We start from the raw sequence: 23431 nt of genomic DNA on the forward strand, positions 1-23431 counted from the left end.
CATATGACAGCACGTTCGATTGTGCATCAATAATTCAGCATAGCAAGTTTGTATGAAGGTCTGGTTATTAAATGGGTTTCATTTAATTAGTTAACGTTAGCTCGTTGGCTTCAACTTCACATACTGTAGATAGCTAGCTAATTAAATTAAATATCATCAGCTACCTAACTTCATATTAGCTAGCTATACTGATATATTCATTACTGTAAAAAAACAAACTCCAAATGCATTTGTAGGTAGCTAGCTAACAGCCATTGAGGAGGGTGAAAGGATAGCTGTAAAAGTGAGAGAGTAGGCTATTCTGGATAGGGAAGGTACTTTTGTGTAGTTCCTGTCCCTAGAATGGAGATAATAGCAACATAATAGCCAGTGCGGTGTAATTTGACTATAATGAAGTTTGTTTCTTGTGATGTTTTCTGTCTTCAAATAAAGAGCGCTATGAAAGCCCGTCTACATATGAAGAGTTCCCAATGAAGAACAGTAGTTCACAGTCCTGGTCCGGGGGACTCAAAGAGGTGCACATTGTTGTTTTTGCCTTGGCACTGCACAGCTGATACAAATGATCAATTTAGATTCAAGCTTCAAGGATTATTTATGTATTCATTTGTGATGCTATCCTTGATATGATCCTGTTATTGTCACATGCTAGACATGCACATATTTGTCCATGCATCTATCAATCCAACGTTATCATGATTTGTTATCAGGGATATTATACTTTAGTAATCCACAATGACCTGGTGATGTAAAAGTCTAATAATTACATTGTCTCCCATATTCCTACAGATACCTTGTGACTGGAGATTCCTTCAAAACGAATGCCTACAGTTAACCTGTAGGGCACTGCAAGGTTGGGTGACCAGGGCCATCTGGGACTGCCTCCTGGAGGAATTCAGATAGGTGTCCTGCATAAGTCCATGGCAGACTTGTTTACGTGCTGCTGTGTGTTTTGTTTCTAACTTTACTTTGCTACCTGACAACTTTACAGTTTTTACTTTTTAATTACCGTTTATATTTTTAGTTTACCCCTCACTCAACTTTTCTTTTTTTTTAAACTTTTTTACTCCAGACGCTTTATCTGGACGTGGTTCGTCAGGACCTCCACCAGCCGGAGTTAAGTAGTAACATTAACATATCTTCTTATTGCAGTCGCTTCACTCATAATATACAGGAGAAGGATCGCCTTACGGCGAGGACAGCTGTGCTGCAAGCCCAGCTTCAGACGCAATCGTTAGGCAAGGGTCATTTCAGTGTAGGAAAGGATGAAACAGCATCTGTGCCATCAGTAAGTACAGATAGTAGTATAAATCCCCTCGCACAGTCCCCGCAGCCGGACAACTTTCTCATGGCTTCTGGAGGGAAATGCTGTAGGAATGCTCAACCGGTGTCGGTCACTCAGCCGACAGAAACTTTCAACCGGTTCTCCCCATTAAGCAGTGAGTCGGAGTCAGAGGCCGAGCCTTCTCTGGTCTCTACTCCTCCAGTTACGGGGTCTGAGACGCCGAAGCCTCCCACCATTAGCTCTGACAAATTGAAAACCCTAGTCATTGGTGACTCCATTACCTGCAGTATTGGATCATCCAGCGATCATACATTGTTTACCAGGGGGCAGGGCTACCGATGTTAAGGCTAATCTGAAGATGGTACTGGTTAAAGCTAAAACTGGCGAGTGTAGAGAGTATAGGGATATTGTTATCCACATCGCATCAACGATGTCAGGATGAAACCGTCAGAGGTCACCAAGCACAACATTGCTTCAGCATGTAAATCAGCATTGAGTAATTTGCCCCCTCCCAGTTAGGGGGAGTGATGAGCTCTACAGCAGTCTCACAACTCAATCGCTGGTTGAAACTGTTTTCTGCCCCTCCCAAAAGATTTGTAGATAATTTACCCTCTTTCTGGGACCAAACCTGGCCTGTTGAAGAGTGACAGACTCCATCCTAGCTGGAGGGGTGCTCTCATCTTATCTACGAACATAGACAGGGCTCTAACTCCCCTAGCTCCACAAGAAATAGGGTGCAGGACAGGCAGCTGTTAGCCAGCCTGCCAGCTTAGTGGAGTCTGCCACTAGCACAGTCAGTGTAGTCAGCTCAGCTATCCCCATTGAGACCGTGTATGTGTCTCGACCTAGGTTGGGCAAAATTAAACATGGCGGTGTTCGCCTTAGCAATCTCACTTGAATAAAGATCTCCTCCATTCCTGCCATTATTGAAAGAGATTGTGATACCTATTCACGCCCTGACTTTAGAGATCCTTTTTATGTCTCTATTTTGGTTTGGCCAGGGCGTGAGTTGGGTTGGGCATTCTATGTTTTGTGTTTCTATGATTTTCTATTTCTATGTTTTGGCCAGGTATGGTTCTCAATCAGGGACAGCTGTCTATTGTGGTCTCTGATTGGGAACCATTCTTAGGTACCCTTTTTCCCACCTGTGTTTGTGGGAGGTTAACTTTGTTTGATGGCACATAGCCTGAAGCTTCACAGTTTGTTTGGTATTGTTTATTGTTTTGTCGGCGTCATTTCTTAAATAAAGTCAAATGTACGCTCACCACGCTGCACCTTGGTCCTGATCCTTCAACAGCCGTGACATACCTCACATCTCAAAATAGGGCTACTTAATGTTAGATCCCTCACTTCCAAGGCAGTTATAGTCAATGAACTAATCACTGATCATAATCTTGATGTGATTGGCCTGACTGAAACATGGCTTAAGCCTGATGAATTTACTGTGTTAAATGAGGCCTCACCTCCTGGTTACATTAGTGACCATATCTCCCGCGCATCGCGCAAAGTCGGCGGTGTTGCTAACATTTACGATAGAAAATTTCAATTTATAAAAAACAGATGTTTTTGAGCTTTGAGTCATGAAATCTATGCAGCCTACTCAATCACTTTTTATAGCTACTGTTTACAGGCCTCCTGAGCCATATACAGCGTTCCTCACTGAGTTCCATGAATTCCTATCGGACCTTGTAGTCATAAAAGATAATATTCTAAGTTTTGGTGACTTTAATATTCACATGGAAAAGTCCACAGACCCACTCCAAAAGACTTTCGGAGCCATCATTGAGTCAGTGAGTTTGTTACATGGAATAAATGTTGTGGATCTTAATGTTTTTCCTCATAATCCTAGACTATCCGACCACCATTTTATTACGTTTGCAATCGCAACAAATAATCTGCTCAGACCCCAACCAAGCATCATCAAAAGTCGTGCTATAAATTCTCAGACAACCCAAAGATTCCTTGATGACCTTCCAGACTCCCTCTGCCTACCCAAGGACGTCAGAGGACAAATATATGTTAACCACCTAACTGAGAAACTCAATTTAACCTTGCGCAAAACCCTAGGTGCAGTCGCACCCCTAGAAACTAAAAACATTTGTCACAAGAAACTAGCTCCCTGGTTTACAGAAAATACCAGAGCTCTGAAGCAAGCTTCCAGAAAATTGGAACGGAAATGGCGCCACACCAAACTGGAAGTCTTCCGACTAGCTTGGAAAGACAGTACCGTGCAGTATCGAAGAGCCCTCATTGCTGCCCGATCATCCTATTTTTCCAATTTAATTGAGGAAAATAAGAACAATTCAACATTTATTTTTGATACTGTCGCAAAGCTAACTAAAAAGCAACATTCCCCAAAGGAGGATGGCTTTCACTTCAGCAGTAATAAATGCATTAACCTCTTTGAAGAAAAGATCATGACCATTAGAAAGAAAATTACGGACTCCTCTTTAAATCTGCATGTTCCTCCAAAGCTCAGTTGTCCTGAGTTTGCACAACTCTGCCAGGACCTAGGATCAAGGGAGACACTCAAGTGTTTTAGTACTATATCTCTTGAGACAATGATGAAAATAATCATGGCCTCTATAAACCTGTCACGCCCTGGTCGAAGTATTTTGTGTTTTTCTTCATGTATTTGGTCAGGCCAGGGTGTGACATGGGTTTTTGTATGTGGTGTGTAGCTTTGTGGGATTGTAGCTTAGTGGGGTGTTCTAGTAAAGTCTATGGCTGTCTGAAGTGGCTCTCAATCAGAGGCAGGTGTTTTTCGTTGTCTCTGATTGGGAACCATATTTAGGCAGCCATATTCTTTGTTGTATTGTGGGTGATTGTCCTGAGTGTCTTGATGTCCTTGTTCGATGTTAGTTGACACAAGTATAGTCTGTTTTCGGTTTTCGTTTCGTTTATTGTTTTGTAGTGTTCGTGTTTAGTTGTGTTTACGTTTGTTTAAATAAACATCAATCGCAATCGACACTTTGCAGTTTGGTCCGACTCTCCTTCACCATATGAAAACCGTGACAGAATCACCCACCGTAAACGGACCAAGCAGCGTGTCAACAGGCAGGAGCAGCCCAAAGAGGAGCTGCGTATTAAGGATTTCTGGACATGGGAGGAAATCCTTGACGGGATAGGACCCTGGGCTAAACCAGGGGAGTGTAGCCGCCCAAAGGTGCAGCAGGAGAAGAGGAAACAGGAGGAGCCCAAAGAGGAGTACAGTATGGACTATACTTCTTGGGAGGAGATAGACAGGTGGGCGGTCGACCCAGGGAGAGTGCCGGAGCCCGCCTGGGATTCGATGGAGCAGTGCGCGGAAGGTTACAGGAGAATGAGGTTGGTGAAGCAAGCACGACGGCGTGGACGGAAGGCCGAGAGTCAGCCCCAAAAATGTATTGGGGGGGGGGGCTCGCAGGGAGTAGGGCTACGCCAGGTAGGAGACCTACGCAAACTCCCTGTGCTTACCGGGGGGCTAGAGAGACCGGGCAGGCACCGTGTTATGCAGTGGTGCGCACGGTGTCCCCAGTGCGGATGCATAGCCCGGTGCGGTATATTCCAGCTCCGCGTATCGGCCGGGCTAGATTGAGCGTCGAGCCAAATGCCATGAAGCCGGCTCTACGCATCTGGTTCCCAGCCCCAGTGCGTCTCCTTGGGCCGGCTTACATGGCTCCAGCCTTGCGCTCGGTGTCTCCGGTTCGCCTACATAGCCCAGTACGGGCTATTCCACCTCGCCGCACTGGCAGGGCGACCGAGAGTATTCAACCAGGTAAGGTTGGGCAGGCTCGGTGCTCAAGAGCTCCAGTGCACCTGCACGGTCCGGTCTATCCAGTACCACCTCCACACCCCAGCCCTCCGGTAGCAGCTCCTCGCACCAGGCTTCCTGTGCGTGTCCACGGCCCAGTACCACCAGTGCCAGCACCACGCATCAGGCCTACAGTGCGCCTCGCCTCTCCTGTGCTGCCGGAGTCTCCCGCCTGTCCGGCGCTGCTGCCGGAGTCTCCCGCCTGTCCGGCGCTGCTGCCGGAGTCTCCCGCCTGTCCGGCGCCAGAGCCCCTCAGCCCAGAGGCGCCAGAGCCCCTCTGTCCCGAGCTTCTGCCCCTCTGTCCCGAGCTTCCTTTCACTCCTGAGTATAGGCTGTTTTCGGTTTTCGTTTCGTTTATATTTTTTGTAGTGTTCGTGTTTAGTCGTGTTTACGTTTGTTTAAATAGACATTAATCGCAATCGACACGTTGCAGTTTGGTCCGACTCTCCTTCACCATATGAAAACCGTGACAAAACCTTCAAGCTGCATACTGGACCCTATTCCAACTAAACTACTGAAAGAGCTGCTTCCCGTGATTGGCCCTCCTATGTTGAAAATAATAAACGGCTCTCTATCCACCGGATGTGTACCAAACTCGAATATCGAAACTCCCATTCCTCTCAAAATTTTTGAAAAAGCTGTTGCATAGCAACAGTGCTTCTACACCTGCATTGCTTGCTGTTTGGGGTTTTAGGCTGGGTTTCTGTACAGCACTTTGAGATATCTGCTTATGTATGAAGGGCTATATAAATAAATTTGATTTGATTTGAACTCACTGCCTTCCTGAAGACAAACAATGTATACGAAGTGCCTCGGTCTGATTTTAGACCCCATCATAGCATTGAGACTGCAGGTGGTAAATTACCTTTTAATGGCGTCAGACCGAGGCTCTGCATCTTTCCTCGGGCTCCTAGACCTTAGTGCTGCTTTTGATACCATCGATCACCACATTCTTTTGGAGAGATTGGAAACCCAAATTGGTCTACACGGACAAGTTCTGGCCTGGTTTAGATCTTATCTGTTGGAAAAATATCAGTTTGTTTCTGTGGATGGTTTGTCCTCTGACAAATCAACTGTAAATGTTGGTGTTCCTCAAGGTTCCATTTTAGGACCACTATTGTTTTCATTATATATTTTACCTCTTGGGGATGTCATTCGGAAACACAATGTTAACAGTCACTGCTATGCGGATGACACACAGCTGTACATTTCAATGAAACATGGTGAAGCCCCAAAATTGCCCTCCCTGGAAGTCTGTGTTTCAGACATAAGGAAGTGGATGGCTGCAAACATTATACTTTATACTCGGACAAAACAGAGATGGTTGTTCTAGGTCCCAAGAAACAAAGAGATCTTCTGTTGAATCTGATAATTAATTTCGATGGTTGTACAGTCATCTCAAATAAAACTGTGAAGGACCTCGGCGTTACTCTAGACCCTGATCTCTCTTTTGACGAACATGTGTGCCAGAGGAGAAGTCTGCTGCTCTGCAGGATATTTCAAGGATGGGGTCCAACAACGCAGCAAGAGATGCAATCCGTGTGCGGGAGATCTTCACCTCCTACTTCTTTGAAGAGGGTGCTGTTCTGTTACAGGAATTAAATTCCTACATGTTTTAATACCCAATTAAAATGAAACACTGTCAATTCCTAAGAACTTGTAAGACTCTTATTTGCATAAAATGGACAGAGACCAGTCTCAAAATCAATCAGCAGCGTTTATTCTCAAGAGTACTGAACATGATACAGTTTACCACAGGTTATAACCTGAAAATGACGTAATTCGTTTTCGTACTACCCCATCTCATCTCGACTCCAGTACAATGGCTGTATAGTTCTCAAGCCTTCCCACATCGTCTCTCCCAACTTAGATCATTTATGACCCGAGCCAAGGTCTGCCTGTGTAGATAAGCATTCTAGCCAGTCTGACGATACATTCATTCATTTCTACCAAGGAACAGACAGTCATTGTTTGACTTCTTGATTATAATTACACACGTTATATTCAGTACTAGGATAAAAAGAAAATTCATGCATATACAGTAACATAATAGTACTCTGATTAGTCAGTCCTGATTGAAATGTATACATAATTAGTTATAATAACTCATGGTGAGATGAAGGAAAACACAAAAACTACAGAAGAACTCTGAGAGCCTGTGTTTTTATTCACCTGGAGATTGTTACAGACATACACTGCATCACACGACAGACGCTAGTTACTGAACCTAACCCGTCTGGTCCTGGCTGGCGGCGCTTCAATAAGGAGTACCTGCACAAGCAGGCCACTGAAACTTTGTCCCAATCGTACCGTAACATTGTCACAGATAATCGTAGACCTGGCTGAATGCTATACTGACTTACACAGCAAATTACATGCAGCGCTGTTGGTACACTATGTATCTACATTACTGCAGCCAGTTTCATACAACTGGTGTCCTGAATGTTATTCTTTTTTATTGGTTTTTTTTGTACTTGTTTACCCCTTTTTCTCCCCAATTTTGTGATATCGAATTGGTAGTTAGTCTTGTCCCATTGCTGCAACTCCCGTACGGATCGAACCCGGGTCTGTAGTGACACCTCTAGCAGCACGATGAAGTACCTTAGACCGCCGCACCACTCGGGAGGCCCCTGAATGTTATTCTAACCTTAATATTGCAGCCAGGGCCAAGGAGTGGAGAGGAGAGGAGCAGATAATAATAATTACAGTTTTTGACCATCTTTCTTTCAAATTAGCAGAAAGCCATTTGATCAGAATAATTAAGAATCTCCAGGTCAACCATAGACCATTTCTTTAACATAAGAGAGACCCCAGAGAAAGAGATGTGCAGCTGCCTTCCAACATAATAATGTGTCACTGGAATACACACATCATCATTATCATCTTGACACAATGTACATCCTCCACTGACACAGTACAACTACATTGAGGGGACGAAGCTGTTAGCTGATTATTTTGATGAGATCTCACTACTACAGAAGGTACAGGATATATTTCCATCCAAGCTGTGACCATGATAATTATGCTGTAGGTGACAGTATTGTGCTAGTTGAGTGCCTGGGTTTACATCAATAATGGCTGATCCCATGCTGTGACTCCACTCTCCCAGGGTTTCTCAGGGGGAGGGGGATATCCAAGAACCACATGTCCATTTCACCACACAATGAATAGGTTACAGACGTGTGAAACAGGACAAATATAAGCACCCCTACTAGACCTTTGAAGCGTTATTATTACATAGCCTGAATGAGGTTTATTGCTTACCTTAGGAACAACATTTTAGCACCCTCTAGTAGTCTTCTTGGAAAAGCATGGTCAATGTACTTATTATAGTGTTTGCATTGTGTTACTACTGTAATTGGATATGATACATGACCTCATACAGTCATTTTTAAACAAAGCTAAAACTATTTCTACCATTTGTATTTGATTAATGTATTCTACTGTGGATTAACTAATAAAAAGGGCAAAGACAAATGGTTGGATATCTTGTGAAATCAATGCATTGATGATGAAGGAGTGGCTAACAGGAGACAGTCAATAAATTAATTTATCTCTGAAATGTCAAGGTTAAACATTGTGACTCAATAAACACTTAAGTGTAATCCAAGTGTTAAACGACCCAAGTGTTTAAAAGAAAACTTGGGTATCATGAAATCAGTTCTGTCTTTCATCTTGAACAAAACCATGTTTGTATTGCAGATCAGTTGTGATGCATTTGTGTGACTGTCTGTCACCTTTAGCTGGAGTCAAGTGAGTCAGTCAGTGTGGATGCCTGTCAGAGTGGGCTGGGCGGGAGGGGGTAGGGTTATGCAGACATTAGATGGGATTAGGAAGAAGCAACAGGTGTGTTTTTATTTATTATGCTGACAGGTCACTGTGTCAGTCTGCTAGAGGAGAAAACAGAGTGAGAGAGAGAGAGAGAGAGAGAGAGAGAGAGAGAGAGAGAGAGAGAGAGGAGACAGACAGACACAGTCAGTGAAGGTTAGAGGGAGTGTGAGAGAAACTGCAAGGAGAGGCACCAAAATTGAGAATTGGACAGTACCAACAGAGAGGTGATGGAACCCATGGGTAATGTTCTCCACCTGTTAGTCATCTTGTCCTTGTTGGAGAAGGGCAATGCCAAAGTGGGACACTTCAAAGCAGCAGGAGCCACAGCACCAGGAGATATCATCATTGGAGGGCTGTTTCCCATCCATGAGGGAGTAGAGGAATCCCCCAACATCTCAGCACCCCATGAACCACAGTGTATCAGGTGAGTGTCAAGATAAGATAGGGTGTTGTATAATGATTTTGAAAGAATCTGTATGTCTGTCTATCTCTCACATTCTCTCCCTCTGTAAAATGTCACATTAATATGCAATTATATCTCAAATAGAAGAGAATAGTACTTTTTTTTATGTTCCATTTGTTTTAACGTCTCTGTTTGGCTAGTGAGGGGTCAGGGGTCAATCCAACACATCCTGACTGATGGCAGCCCATTCTTGTATAATCAATGCTTGGAGTTTGTCAGAATTAGTTGTTTTTTGTTTGTCCATCTGCCTCTTGAGGATTGACCACAAGTTCTCAATGGAATTAAGGTCTGGGGAGTTTCCTGGCCATGGACCCACATTAATTAATGTAAAAGTGTTTAGAAACATTGTTATTTACAATAAAAGTGACACGGGGGTGTATGTTTCATGATTTACGACACATGGTGTAGTTGTAACAACATACAGGAACTCAAATCCTTTTGTTCATCTGACCTATAATTCCTCACAATCAAATGCCGACCGTATAATCTCCCAAGAGAATTCTCCTCAGTTATTGTCACAGCCGTGTATATCCCCCCTCTTTCCGATACCACGACGGCTCTCAAGGAGCTTCACTGGACTTTATGCCAATTGGAAACCATATATCCTGAGGCCGCATTTATTGTAGCTGAGGGTTTTAACAAAGCAAATTTGAGAACAAGGCTATCAATATATTGACTGCAGTACGGAGGCTGGCAAAACTCTGGATCACTGCTACTCTAACTTCCGCGATGCATACAAGGCCCTCCCCCACCCTCCTTTTGGCAAATCTGACCCGATCCATTTTGTTCCTCCCTTCCTATAGGCATAAACTCAAACAGGATGTATCCGTGTTAAGAACTATTCAATGCTGACCAATCGGAAGATTGTTTTGATCACGAGGACTGGGACATGTTCTGGGTAGCCTCAGATAATAATATCAACGTATATGCTGATTCGGTGAGTGAGTTTATAACCCTTCTAGGGCACGGGTTACGATGAAAAGGCAGAGCGTGAAATTCAAAAATATTTTTTTTAAATATGTAACTTTCACACATTAACAAGTCCAATACAGCAAATGAAAGATAAACCTCTTGTTAATCTACCCATCATGTTCGATTTCAAAAATGCTTTACAGCGAAAGCACAACATATGATTATGTTAGGTCATAGCCAAGTCGAAAAAACACACAGCCATTTTTCCAGCCAAAGATAGGAGTCACAAAAAGCAAAAAGATAGATGAAATGAATCACTAACCTTTGATGATCTTCATCAGATGACACTCATAAGACATCATGTTACACAATACAAGCATTTCACTGTAAGGTTTACACCTGTTGTATTCAGCGCACGTAAAAAAAAATAAACTTTGATTTGATTTGTTCAATAATGTGCATATTTATATCCAAAAATCTCAGTTTACATTGGCGCGTTACATACAGTAATGTTTTGATTCCAAAACATCCAGTGATTTTGCAGAAATACTCATGATAAACATTGATAAAAGATACAACTGTTACTCACAGAATTAAAGATAGACTTCTCCTTAATGCAACTGCTGTGTCAGATTTTTTAAAAACTTTACGGAAAAAACATAATCTGAGAACGGCGCTCAGAACCCAAAACAGCCAGATGAATATCCGCCATTTTGGAGTCAACAAAATTAGAAATAACACAATAAATATTCACTTACCTTTGATGATCTTCATCAGAAGGCACTCCCAGGAATCCAAGTTCGACAATAAATTACTGATTTGTTCCATAAAGTTCCATAAAGTCCATAATTTATGTCATAATAGCCACTTGTTGTTAGCGTGTTCAGCCCAGTAATCCATCTTCATGATTGCGCAGGCAATTCGTCCAGACAAAAACTCTAAAAGTTCCATTACAGTCCTTTAGAAACATGTCAAACAATGTATGGCAGGGTAGCCTAGTGGTTAGAGCATTGGACTAGTAACCGGAAGGTTGCACGTTCAAACCCCCGAGCTGACAAGGTACAAATCTGTCGTTCTGCCCCTGAACAGGCAGTTAACCCACTGTTCCCAGGCCGTCATTGAAAATAAGAATGTGTTCTTAACTGACTTGCCTGGTTAAATAAAGGTAAAAATAAAAAAAAATGTTCCAACCGGAGAATTCCTTTGTCTTCAGAAAAGCACTGGAACGAGAGGCGCACATCATGAGACCAAGGCACTCTGCCAGACCACTGACTCAAAGAGGTCTCATGAGCCCCTCCTATATAGTATAATCCTCTTTCAAGTTTCTAAAGACGGTTGACATGGAGTGGAAGCCGTAGGAAGTGCAACTTTATCCATATCTCAATGTGTATTCGGTAGGCCAAGCTTTGAAAAACTACAAACCTCAGATGTCCCACTTCCTGGTTGGATTTTTCTCAGGTTTTTGCCTGCCATATGAGTTCTGTTATACTCACAGATATCATTAAAACAGTTTTAGAAACTTCAGAGTGTTTTCTATCCAATACTAATAATAATATGCATATATTAGCATCTGGGAGTAGGAGTCAGTTCACTCTGGGCATGCTATTCATCCAAAAGTGAAAATGCTGCCCCCTATTCCAAAAGGGATAAGGAAATGCATAGGATATATTGTACCCACCATGACTATTAAAACCTACCCTAACCAGAAACCGTGGATAGATGGTGGCATTCGCGCAAAACTGAAAGTGTGATCCACCGCATTTAACCATGGAAAGGTGACTGGGATTATGGCCAAATACAAACAGTGTAGTTATTCCCTCCGCAAGGCAATCAAACAAGCGAAATGTCGTTATAGAGACAAAGTAGAGTCGCGATTCAAAGGCTCAGACAAGAGACATGTGGCAGGGTCTACAGACAATCACGGGCTACAAAAGAAAACCAGCCATGTCACGGACACAACGTCTTGCTTACAGACAAACTAAACACCTTCTTTGCCCACTTTGAGGATAATAAAGTGCCACCGACGCGGCCCACTACCAAGGACTCTGGGCTCTCCTTCTCCGTGGCCGACGTGAGTAAGACATTTAAATGTGTTAACCCTCGGCTGCCGGCCCAGATGGCATCCCTGGCCGCGTCCTCAGAGCATGCGCAGACCAGCTGGCTGGTGTGTTTACGGACATGTTCAATCTCTTCCAATCCCAATCTGATGTCCCCACATGCCTCAAGATGGCCATCATTGCTCCTGTACCCATGAAGGCAAAGGTAACTGAACTAAATAACTATCGCCCTGTAGCACTCACTTCTGTCATCATGAAGTGCTTTCAGAGGCTAGTCAAGGGTCATATCACCTTCATCTTACCTGTCACCTTAGACCCACTTCAATTTGCTTACCGCGCCAATAAGCACACAGACGATGCAATTGCCATAACACTGCACACTGCCCTATCCCATCTGGACAAGAGGAATACCTACAGTATGTAAGAATGCTGTTCATTGATTACAGATCAGTATTCAACACCATAGTACCCTCCAAGCTCATCATTAAGCTAGAGATCCCGGGTCACAACCCCGCCCTGTGCAAATGGGTCCTGGACTTCCTGATGACTTCAGGAAACAGCAGAGGGCGCACCTCCCTATCCACATCAATGGACAGCAGTGGCGAAGGTGGAAAGTTTTACGATCCTGGACAAAATAAAATGGTCCACCCACACAGACAGTGTTGTAAAGAAGGCGCAACCCTCACAAACTTTCACAGATGCAGAATTAAGAGCATTCTTTCGGACTGCATCGCTGCCTGGTTTGGCAACTGCACCGCCCTCACCCGCAAGACTCTCCAGAGGGTGGTGCAGTCTGCACAACGCATCACCGGGGGCAAACTACCTGCCCTCCAGGACACCTACAGCACCCTATGTCACAGGAAGGCCAAAAATATAATCAAGAACAACAATCCCCAGAGCCACTTTCTGTTCACCCCTGCTACCATCCAGAAGGCGAGGTCAGTACAGGTGCATCAAAGCTGGGACCGAGAGACTGAAAAACAGCATCTATCTCAAGGCCATCAGACTGTTAAACAGCCATCACTAACACAGAGAGGCTGCCTCCTACATACAGACTTGAAATTATTGACCACTTTAATAAAGGAATTACTTGTCTCTTTAACAATGCCACTTTAATAATGTTTACATATCTTGCATTACTCATCTCATATGTATATACTGTATTTTATACCATCTATTGCATCTTGCCTATGACGCTCTGTCATTGCTCATCCATATAATTATATGTAAAAAATGTATTCAATTCCTTTACTTAGATTTATGTGTATTAGGTAGTTGTTGGGGAACTGTTAGATTACATGTTAGATATTGCTGCACTATCGGAACGAGAAGCACAAGCATTTCACTACACTTAAATTAACATCTGCTATCCATGTGTATGTGACCAATACAATTTGATTTGATTCGAAAAATGACTAAATGTACCAATCATTTCTATTGAGCACTAAATAATCGGGACCAGGACCAAAACAAACAGCAAATGCATTCAACACGTTTGTAGAGTCACAAGCTTGCTAGGAATATGGGAACAAATACTGAACTTTTGACCACTTTAATGCACATATACAGTGCCTTTGGAAAATAGTCGAACCCCTTACATTAAAAATGTTCCTCAACCTGACAAAGGATCTGCAGAAAATAATGGAAGAAACTCCCCAAATACAGGTGTGCCGAGCTTGTAGCGTCATATCCAAGAATACTCACTGCTGTAATCACTGGCAAAGGTGCTTCATCACAGTACTGAGTAAAGGGTCTGAATAATTATGTAAATGTGATATTTTATATATATACAGTGGGGAGAACAGGTATTTGATACACTGCCGATTTTGCAGGTTTTTCCTACTTACAAAGCATGTAGAGGTCTGTAATTTTTATCATAGGTACACATCAACTGTGAGAGAAGGAATCTAAAACAAAAATCCAACAAAAATCCAGAAAATCACATTGTATGATTTTTAAGTAATTCATTTGCATTTTGTATATATATATACCTTTTAGAATAAGGCTGTAAAGTAACAAAATGTGGAAAAAGTCAAGTGGTTTGAATACTTTTCGAATCCTCTCTCTCTCTCTCTCTCTCTCACTCTCTCACTCTCTCTCTCTCTGTGTGTGTGTGTGTGTGGTGTGTGATTCTGTCCGCATGTATGACTAAGTGTTCGTGAGAGAGAGTTGATTTGCACAGGTTAACCACAGACAGTCTGATGATCCAACTATGCTTTATGTACACACACACACACACACACACACACACACACACACACACACACACACACACACACACACACACACACACACACACACACACACACACACACACACACACACACACACACACAGGTTCAACATGGTCGGGTTCACCCAGGCATTGGCTATGATCCACGCTGTAGAGTCGGCCAACAGATCCCCTGTCCTGACTACACTAGGGATCTCTCTGGGGTACCGTATCCACGACTCCTGCTCTGATGTCACTACCGCTCTGAGGGCCTCAGCTGACTTCACACAGGTAAAGGCTCTTCAGCCAAAACGCTGATCAGATTAATCCACAGCAAGAATAAACTATTTGTAAATATTTACCTTCTATTAGTCAGCACCTCACATAAAGGTTGTACATTTTTTACTTCACATAGGAGCCAAACACAGGAGCCAACACCTCCACCTGTTCCCCACCCATCATGGCCGTCATTGGGGCCTCTTCCTCTGAGATTTCCATCGCTGTTGCCCGGCAACTCAACCTGGAGCTCATTCCTCAGGCAAGCAGTCCAATCCTACCCACAAAGTGACGATTGATGTAACAAAAGGGTTGATAAAACAATAAATGACTAAGTTGTGTTGAATAAATTAAATCGACAGCAATGATGATACAGATGAAGGACAAAATCACTTCAACATTGGACAACCAGAAATTAATTCTCTTTTCGAATCATCACAGATCAGTTACGCCTCCACTGCCATCATCCTGAGTGACAAGATCCGTTTCCCTGCATTCCTGAGGACCGTACCTAGCGACCTGTACCAGACACGGGCCATGGTCCAGTTGCTTAGTGACAGCAAATGGACCTGGGTTGGCGTGGTCACAACGGATGGAGACTACGGCCGCTCTGCCCTGGACAGCTTCGTCTCCCAGGCAACCGCCTCAGGGATTTGTGTGGCCTTCAAAGAGATCCTCCCTAACTCGCTAACCAGTCCTGACGGCGAATCAGCATTCGGACAAGCCGCCGCCACCCTCCTCGGGAACCCCAATGTCAAGGTGGTGGTATCGTTCGCCAGGCCTATTCACATGATGTACCTGTACCAGGAGTTAAGGGTTTGGGGGTCGCTTCTGGGGGAAAAGGTGTGGGTGGCCAGTGATGGCTGGTCCTCGTCCAAAGAGGTCCTGGGAGAGATGGACCTCCTAGATATCGGCCATGTGGTTGGCTTCTCCTTCAAAAGAGGGAACCTTGCTCCTTTCCATCGCTACCTGATGAATCTGATTAACATCAATGATGTCATAGGAAACAACTCCTTCCTAAAGGAGTTCTACTCACTGCTAAACAAGTCGGGAGATCCCGGGTTTGGGTCCTCCTTCACTGTCCCAGCAGAGATCCTGCTAAACAACAGCGATGCAAAAGTGGTCTTCAGTGTGGAGATGGCTGTCAGTGCCATAGCCCATGCAGTGGCTGATATCTGCAGCAAAAAGGACTGCAAGACACCAGGCACGGTCCAACCCTGGGAGGTAGCTACTGCACAACTCCTCATGTCTACAGCACATCAGACTGTACTTATATATTGTATCTCATGTAATATATCTCATATACACTGAATATACCAAATATGAGTAACACCTTCCTGATATGTAGCTGCACCCCTGAATTTGCCCTCAGAACAGCTTCAATTTGTCGGGGCATGGCACTCTACAAGGTATCGAAAGTGGTCTACAGGGAAGCTAGCCCATGTTGACTCCAATGCATCACACAGTTGTGTCAAGTTGGCTGGATGTCCTTTTTGTAGTGGACCATTCTTGATACACACAGGAAACTGTTGAGTGTTAAATCTCCAGCCAGCGATGCAGTTCTTGACACCTGGCACATACAGTTGAAGTCGGAAGTTTACATACACCTTAGCCAAATACATTTAAACTCAGTTTTTCACAAATGCAGCCATTTAATCCTAGTAAAAAATCCCTGTTTTAGGTCAGTTAGATTACCACTTTATTTTAGGAATGTGAAATGTCACAATAATATTAGAGAGAACGATACATTTCAGCTTTTATTTTTTTCATCACATTCCCAGTGGGTCAGAAGTTTACATACACTCAATTAGTATTTGGTAGCATTGCCTTTAAATTGTCTAACTTGGGTCAAACGTTTCGGGTAGCCTTCATACAAGCCTCCCACAATAAGTTGGGTGAATTTTGGCCCATTCCTCCTGACAGAGCTGGTATAACTGAGTCAGGTTTGTAGGACTCCTTGCTCGCACATGCTTTTTCAGGTCTGCCCACACATTTCCTATGGGATTGAGTTCAGGGCTTTGTGATTGCCACTCCAATACCTTGACTTTGTTGTCCTTAAGCCATTTTGTCACAACTTTGGAAGTATGCTTGTGGTCATTGTCCATTTGGAAGACCCATTTGCGACCAAGATTTAACTTCCTGACTGATGTCTTGAGATGTTGCTTCAATATATCACATAATGTTACTCCCTCATGATGCCATCTATTTTGTGAAGTGCACCAGTCCCTCCTGCAGCAAAACACCCCCACAACATGATGCTGCCACCCCCGTGCTTCATGGTTGGGATGGTGAACTTCAGCTTGCAAGCCTCCCACTTTTTCCTCCAAACATAACATTGGTTATTATGGCCAAACAGTCAGACCAGAGGACATTTCTCTAAAAGTACGATCTTTGTCCCCATGTGCAGTTGCAAACCATAGTCTAGCTTTTTTGTGGTGGTTTTGGAGCAGTGGCATCTTTATGTTGATATAGGACTTGTTTTACTGTGGATATAGATACTTTGGTACCTACTGTATATCCTCCAGCATCTCCACAAGGTCCTTTGCTGTTGTTCTAGGATTGATTTTCACTTTTCGCACCAAAATACAATCATCTCTAGGAGACAGAACATGTCTCCTTCATGAGCGCTATGACGGCTGCGTGGTCCCATGGTGTTTATACTTGCGTACTGTTTGTACAGATGAACGTGGTGCCTTCAGGCGTTTGGAAATTGCTCCCGAGGATGAACCAGACTTGTGGAGGTCTACAAAAAACATTCTGAGGTCTTGGCTGATTTCTTTTAATTTTCCCATGAAGTCAAGCAAAGAGGCACTGAGTTTGAAGGTAGGCCTTCATACATACTCAGGTACACCTCCAATTGACTCAAATTATGTTCATTAGCCTATCAGAAGCTTCTAAAGCCATGACATCACTTTCTGGAATTTTCCAAGCTGTTTAAAGGCACAGTCAACTTAGTGTATGTTAACTTCTGACCCACTGGAATTGTGAAACAGTGAATTATAAGTGAAATAATCTGTCTGTAAACTATTTCTGTCTGTGAAAAATGACTTGTGTCATGCACAAAGTAGATGTCCTAACCGAATTGCCAAAACTATAGTTTGTTAACAAGACATTTGTGGAGTGGTTGAAAAACGACTTTCACTGACTCCAACCTAAGTGTATGTAAACTTCCGACTTCAACTGTACTATCATATCCCGCTCAAAGGCACTTAATGGTACACATACACAATAAAATAAAATAAACTTCTTTAACCTGTCCCCTCCCCTTGATTGATCTACACTGATTGAAGTGGATTTAACAAGTGACATGAATAAGGGATCACAGCTTTTGTCTGGATTCACCTGGTCAGTCAATATCATGGAAAGAGCAGGTGTTCATAATGTTTTGTATACACAGTGCACTTTTGATATAGCTTGGGTCTATGGTATGTGTTCTTATATTTGAAAATATTTTTGCATGTTTTGTTTTCAGGTGCTTGAAACCCTGAGGGGCAGTCACTTTGAGCTGGAGGGGAAAAGCTACAGTTTTGACCAGAAAGGAGACATCAACCTGGGCTATGATGTAACCTTGTGGAGGTCTGTGAGAGGGGTCATCAACATCCATGACGTTGTAGCTGTGTACCATCCAATCAACAACAGCTTCAGCTATACCAGCGGAAACACCAAAAATCTCACTGACCTGAGGGTAAGGGTTAGGGTTAGGTTGAGGGTTCAGGTTCGTGTTAAGGTCAGGTCTCAATCTCTTTTAGTCTGTTTGCTAGGCTGCCACACAAAGGTTCAAGTACACATCCATATTAACCTGTTATTGCCATTTGACATACAGAGACAACACAAACAGGTCGGAATGTCAAAAAATATACTTCTTCTTCCTCAAAGTGACGAAAGAAAACTAAACATGGAAATTCAATAACTCCTAATCAGTGAAACAATGGGCATTGTTTGAATGTGAAAACCACATACCTTGGCACATACTAGGAGCACCTGTCTGTTAACACACATTCCTGTGAGATCTCAGTTTGAATACACTTGGCATATTGAACACGGTTTTAAATCGAGAGAGAGTTTAAACTGTGCCCAGGAAACTGGCCTTACACGTAAAGGCTTATTTGAATATTACTATTAATAGAATTAAGTCACAGTTTTCTTGGGTCATCCATTTAAATTAGGTCATTGTGTCCCGGTGCAGGATGTGGTGTCTGTGTGCTCGCCTAGCTGTGAACCTGGGAAGTTCAAGAAGTTTGCTCAGGGTCAGCACACCTGCTGCTATGAATGCATCAACTGCACTGAGAACCACTACTCCAACAACATTGGTTAGTTCTCCTGTCCTGTCTCTCCCTGTACTCTATCTCTCCTCAGTAAACAGGTGTTGCCCTGTTGTTCACACAATCTTCCTCCATGTCTTCAATATGTTATCTAAGATTTCCCAACACTGTTCTTATCCAAAACATTTAGGACTAGGCAACAGCACACATATTTCTAAATGCTAGACAGTTGTTCAAGTACTATCCTGCCTTACAACCCTTCTCTCTAGACATGCACCAGTGTCTCTCTTGTGATACAAAGAGAGAGTGGTCCCTGGAAGGGAGCTCTGGGTGTACCCATAAGACCCTGGAGTTCTTCTCCTGGCAGGATGGCTTTGCGGAGGTGCTGCTGGCGCTGGCGGCCCTGGGCATCATCCTGGTTCTCCTGGTGGGGGCTCTCTTCCTACACCACCACCAGACCCCCGTTGTGAGGGCTGCCGGGGGGCCTCTCTCCCAGATCATCCTGCTCTCTCTCGTGGGAAGTTTTGTTAGTGCTGTGTTCTTTGTAGGTCATCCCAGCAGCCTACAGTGTAAGGTATGTACGGTACACACCGTTTGGGAAACACTGCTATAATGTACTGCCTGAATGTATCAGTGTTATTTTGTGAATTCATGGTTTATTGTGTGTGTATTGTTCTGAACCTTTTGTTACTTTGTGGTAAGGAATTTAGTTTGTAAACTGAAAGAAAATCTAAATACAAAGATAATACATTTCTGTCTCAATGTCTCATATCTTCTCGTCATCAAGGTGCGTCAGGTGCTGTTTGGCCTCAGCTTCACCCTGTGTGTTTCCTGCATCTTGGTCAAGTCCCTGAAGATCCTGCTGGCCTTCCAGCTCAACCCTGACCGGAAGGATGTTCTCCGCCGCCTCTACCAACCATATGCCATCATCTGTCTCTGCGTGGCCCTACAGGTCCTCACCTGCACCCTGTGGCTGGTCCTGCAGAGCCCCCGGGAGAAGGCCACGGTCTTCACCACCACTGTGTTGGCCGAGTGTGACGAAGGCTCCCAAGTGGCGTTTGGTGTGATGCTGTGCTACATCGCTGTCCTGGCGCTCGTATGTTTTGCCTGCGCGTTTAAAGGCCGAAAGCTGCCACAGAAGTACAACGAGGCCAGGTTCATCACCTTCAGCATGCTCCTCTACCTGATGTCCTGGCTGATATTTGTGCCTGTCTATGTGACCACCTCTGGGAAGTACCTGCCAGCAGTGGAGATGGTGGTCATCCTCATCTCCAACTATGGCATCCTCAGCTGTCATTTCTTCCCCAAGTGCTACGTCATCCTCTTCAAGAAGGAGCACAACACCAAGAGTGCCTTCATGAAGAACATCTATGAGTATTCCAGAAAGGGCATTACTGACTCTAGCTCTGTCTTTGAGACTTCAGTCTCTCAGACAGAAGGGTATCGCATCAGTCACCCTTACTCCATCAGTTCACCTTCCTTCTTCATGTCTCCTCCACCAATAGAACCCACAGCACCTCAGAACTGCTGGTCCGTTGACCAGAACATTCAGAGCATTGACCCTGCAACCCATTGCACCGTAGTAGATCATGGAGTGTTTGTCACAGGTCAGCTGACTCGACCACACCGTCTGAGGAGAAGCATGAGCCTATGAGTGGAGTGGACCAGTGTCTGGAACTTTTACATCTTACAGTACATCACACAGTGTGTCTCTGTGATCCTATCTTTGGTTTGACTGTTCCCATTTTGCTTAGTCTACTGGCATGTTTTTTGCCCAAATGGGTTGTTGACTTTTACATTCAAGGCAGTTTAGATGACCTGGCCTCCACAATCCACGACTTTAACCAAACTGAGATGGTTTGGGATGGAAAAGCAGCCAATGTGGGAACTCCTTCAAGACTGTTGAAAAAGCATTCCATGTGAATCTGGTTGAGGGAATACCAAGCGTATACATAGCTGTCATCAAGGCAAAGGGTGGCTATTTGAATAATCTCAAATATAAAATATATTTTGATTTGTTTAAGACTTTTTGGGTTACTACCTGATTCCATATGTGTTATTTCATAGTTATGATGTCTTCGCTATTATTATACAATGTAGAAAATATTCAAATAAAGAAAAACCCTTGAATGAGTAAGTGTTCTACAAACTTTTGATGGGTATTGTATTCCTGTCTGTGCTAGAAAAACAGTCCTGTAGCTTAGCGTCTGCGTCATCTGACGACTACCGTATTGAGTGAGTCACTGGTACTTCCTGCTTTAGTTTTGCTTGTAAGCAGGAATCAGGAGGATAGAGTTATGGTCAGATTTGCCAAATGGAGGGCGAGGGAGAGCTTTGTATGCGTCTCTGTGTGTTGATGCAAACCACATGCAAACCTGCATGCAAACCGACAGACATTCAAAGATTCACACAGATACAACAATTCACAAAGATACATCACAAGCCAATGCATTTGACTAAGAAATAGTAATCATGTGTATGTACCAAATGCATTTACATTCAGAGGTACAAGGTAAAAACAATTTACTCATTGTCAAATGTTGGATGAGAGGGTTGGTTTAGCATGGATAATAGCAGATCATTGCGGTCAGTCTGCTAGCGTTAGATGATAACAGCCTCTGGCAAATCTCCTGTCATGTAGTTTCTTCTACTCTGAGAATTCCCCATTCTGAACCTGCCTGTCTGGTTATGACACAATAACACCATGAGGAGAGAGACAGTGAGAGGGAGAGAGAGAAAAGGGATGGAGAAAGAGAGCAAGAGAAGGAGAGAAAGAAAGAGAGTTGGTAGGGTACAGAGAGGGTAACAGGTGTCCCTGGGGATAGTGTATTGTGGTAACCTTGAGGTTAGAGGCAGCATCAAAATGAAACCATGATGTCTCTGTCAAGAATATCTTTATCAATAATGTTTGTCCTAATCAATTCAGATGATACCCTCACTAAGTACATGACAGCTAAATATTAGTCAGAAAGAGTTCCACAGAAACTCAGCTTACACCATTCTCACACTTCGAACCCATCTCAATTCCGGTTAACTAACATTGGACAAATACTACACCGAAACAGGATGTGGATGAAATTCTTCTCTTAGAATGCATAGTCACTGACACTGAGGAAATAATTGCCCTTGAGCAGGAAGTGCTAGCTTTAACTGGGAGTGTTTATACTTTACTATTCTATGACAGCAATCCTAATTCTGGATTGCTAATCAACTTGTTCGTGAGAAAACGTGACAATGTGCTATGAATAGGGATAGTTTCGTTTTTTTTGTGTGAATCACTACAGTTAGAACAACAGTTAGAACAGCAAGGCAAAATATGCAAGCTCTGTAGACCTGCTATCATGATGTGAACAAAACCACTGTCACACATAAAAATACAATAAACAACACAGTTTCCTTTGATGGGAAAAATTCAGAGACGCGGTATAGTTCTCGTTGTTGTTTTACAGTGGTTGTCTACAGTCCTGTGACGTCTGACACTCTCATTTAGACTCCTACCAGTTACTTCTCGTGATCACACTGAGGTTGAGTTAAGGGAAATGGCTGGGGGGCGGTGGAACTGGATCAGCTGCATAGACAGCACCCACACACAGAACATGTCTGGAGGTGTGCTTCCTCCTGTCACACTGAGGTTGAGTTAAGGAAAATGGCTGGGGGGTGAAACTGGATCAGCTGCATAGACAGTACCCACATACAGAAAGTGTCTGAAGGTGTGTGTGTGTGTGTGTGTGTGTGTGTGTGTGTGTGTGTGTGTGTGTGTGTGTGTGTGTGTGTGTGTGTGTGTGTGTGTGTGTGTGTGTGTGTGTGTGTGTGTGTGTGTGTGTGTGTGTGTGTGTGTGTGTATTTCATAGGAATTGAACAAGTTCTGACGAAACCATCATTGCTTTTGTGCAGAAGAATAGACAGGTGTCCTGTAGACAAAATCCACAAGAGGCATTGTGTATCAGATCATTTTACGTATTTATTTTTCATTATTTTACAGTCAAGTCAACATTAACCCCTTATAGTAGATCCAGACAACAGCTCCAAGAGTAACACAGAGAGGATATGTTAAGTCCAGCTTCACACACAGCCCTTTATGGTCCAATGGCATAAAGGAAACAGAACCACAATGGTGGCATGTTATGGTAATCACCTAAACTAAGGGATTCTGGACAGCATATCCCAGAAGTCCTTATAGCCTCTGTATCAAAGCCAAAACAAAAACACAAAATGATTCCCAAATGGGGGAGAAATAAATCAGCCTTAAACATAACAAAATACACATCATCCAATCGTACAAACATGAGAAATATTAGAAAACTATACACCATTTTTGATGTGCTTGACAAAATGTAGTATTA

General features: G+C 43.4%; 1 protein-coding gene across 2 annotated transcripts; it reads left to right on the plus strand.

Moving 5' to 3' along the window:
• The first annotated feature begins 8961 nt into the window (after positions 1 to 8961).
• On the plus strand, positions 8962 to 21236 carry LOC118367636 (G-protein coupled receptor family C group 6 member A-like). Of its 2 annotated transcripts, none has more exons than XM_052494557.1 (8): positions 8962 to 9330; positions 14676 to 14841; positions 14966 to 15088; positions 15268 to 16050; positions 18299 to 18511; positions 19013 to 19136; positions 19358 to 19662; positions 19876 to 21236. In XM_052494557.1, exons 1-8 carry the CDS (start codon positions 9134 to 9136, stop codon positions 20740 to 20742), a joined length of 2778 nt encoding a protein of 925 aa, XP_052350517.1. In that variant the 5' UTR covers positions 8962 to 9133; the 3' UTR covers positions 20743 to 21236. The 2 variants fall into 2 exon arrangements, with proteins under 2 accessions (XP_052350517.1, XP_052350518.1); XM_052494558.1 differs by having other exon boundaries at positions 8963 to 9330; positions 15268 to 15585.
• The last annotated feature ends 2195 nt before the right edge of the window (positions 21237 to 23431 follow it).

The sequence above is a fragment of the Oncorhynchus keta genome, chromosome 34 (genome assembly GCF_023373465.1).
Source record: "Oncorhynchus keta strain PuntledgeMale-10-30-2019 chromosome 34, Oket_V2, whole genome shotgun sequence".
Taxonomy (NCBI): Eukaryota; Metazoa; Chordata; class Actinopteri; order Salmoniformes; family Salmonidae; genus Oncorhynchus; species Oncorhynchus keta.

What these genes read in the sequence shown, in the direction of transcription:
- LOC118367636 (XM_052494557.1), top strand. Translation starts at nt 9,134, where the DNA reads ATGGAACCCATGGGTAATGTTCTCCACCTGTTAGTCATCTTGTCCTTG. An exon ending in AAAATCTCACTGACCTGAGG is followed by an intron (nt 18,512 to 19,012) that starts GTAAGGGTTAGG and finishes GTCCCGGTGCAG; the next exon opens with GATGTGGTGTCTGTGTGCTC. An exon ending in CCAGCAGCCTACAGTGTAAG is followed by an intron (nt 19,663 to 19,875) that starts GTATGTACGGTA and finishes CTCGTCATCAAG; the next exon opens with GTGCGTCAGGTGCTGTTTGG.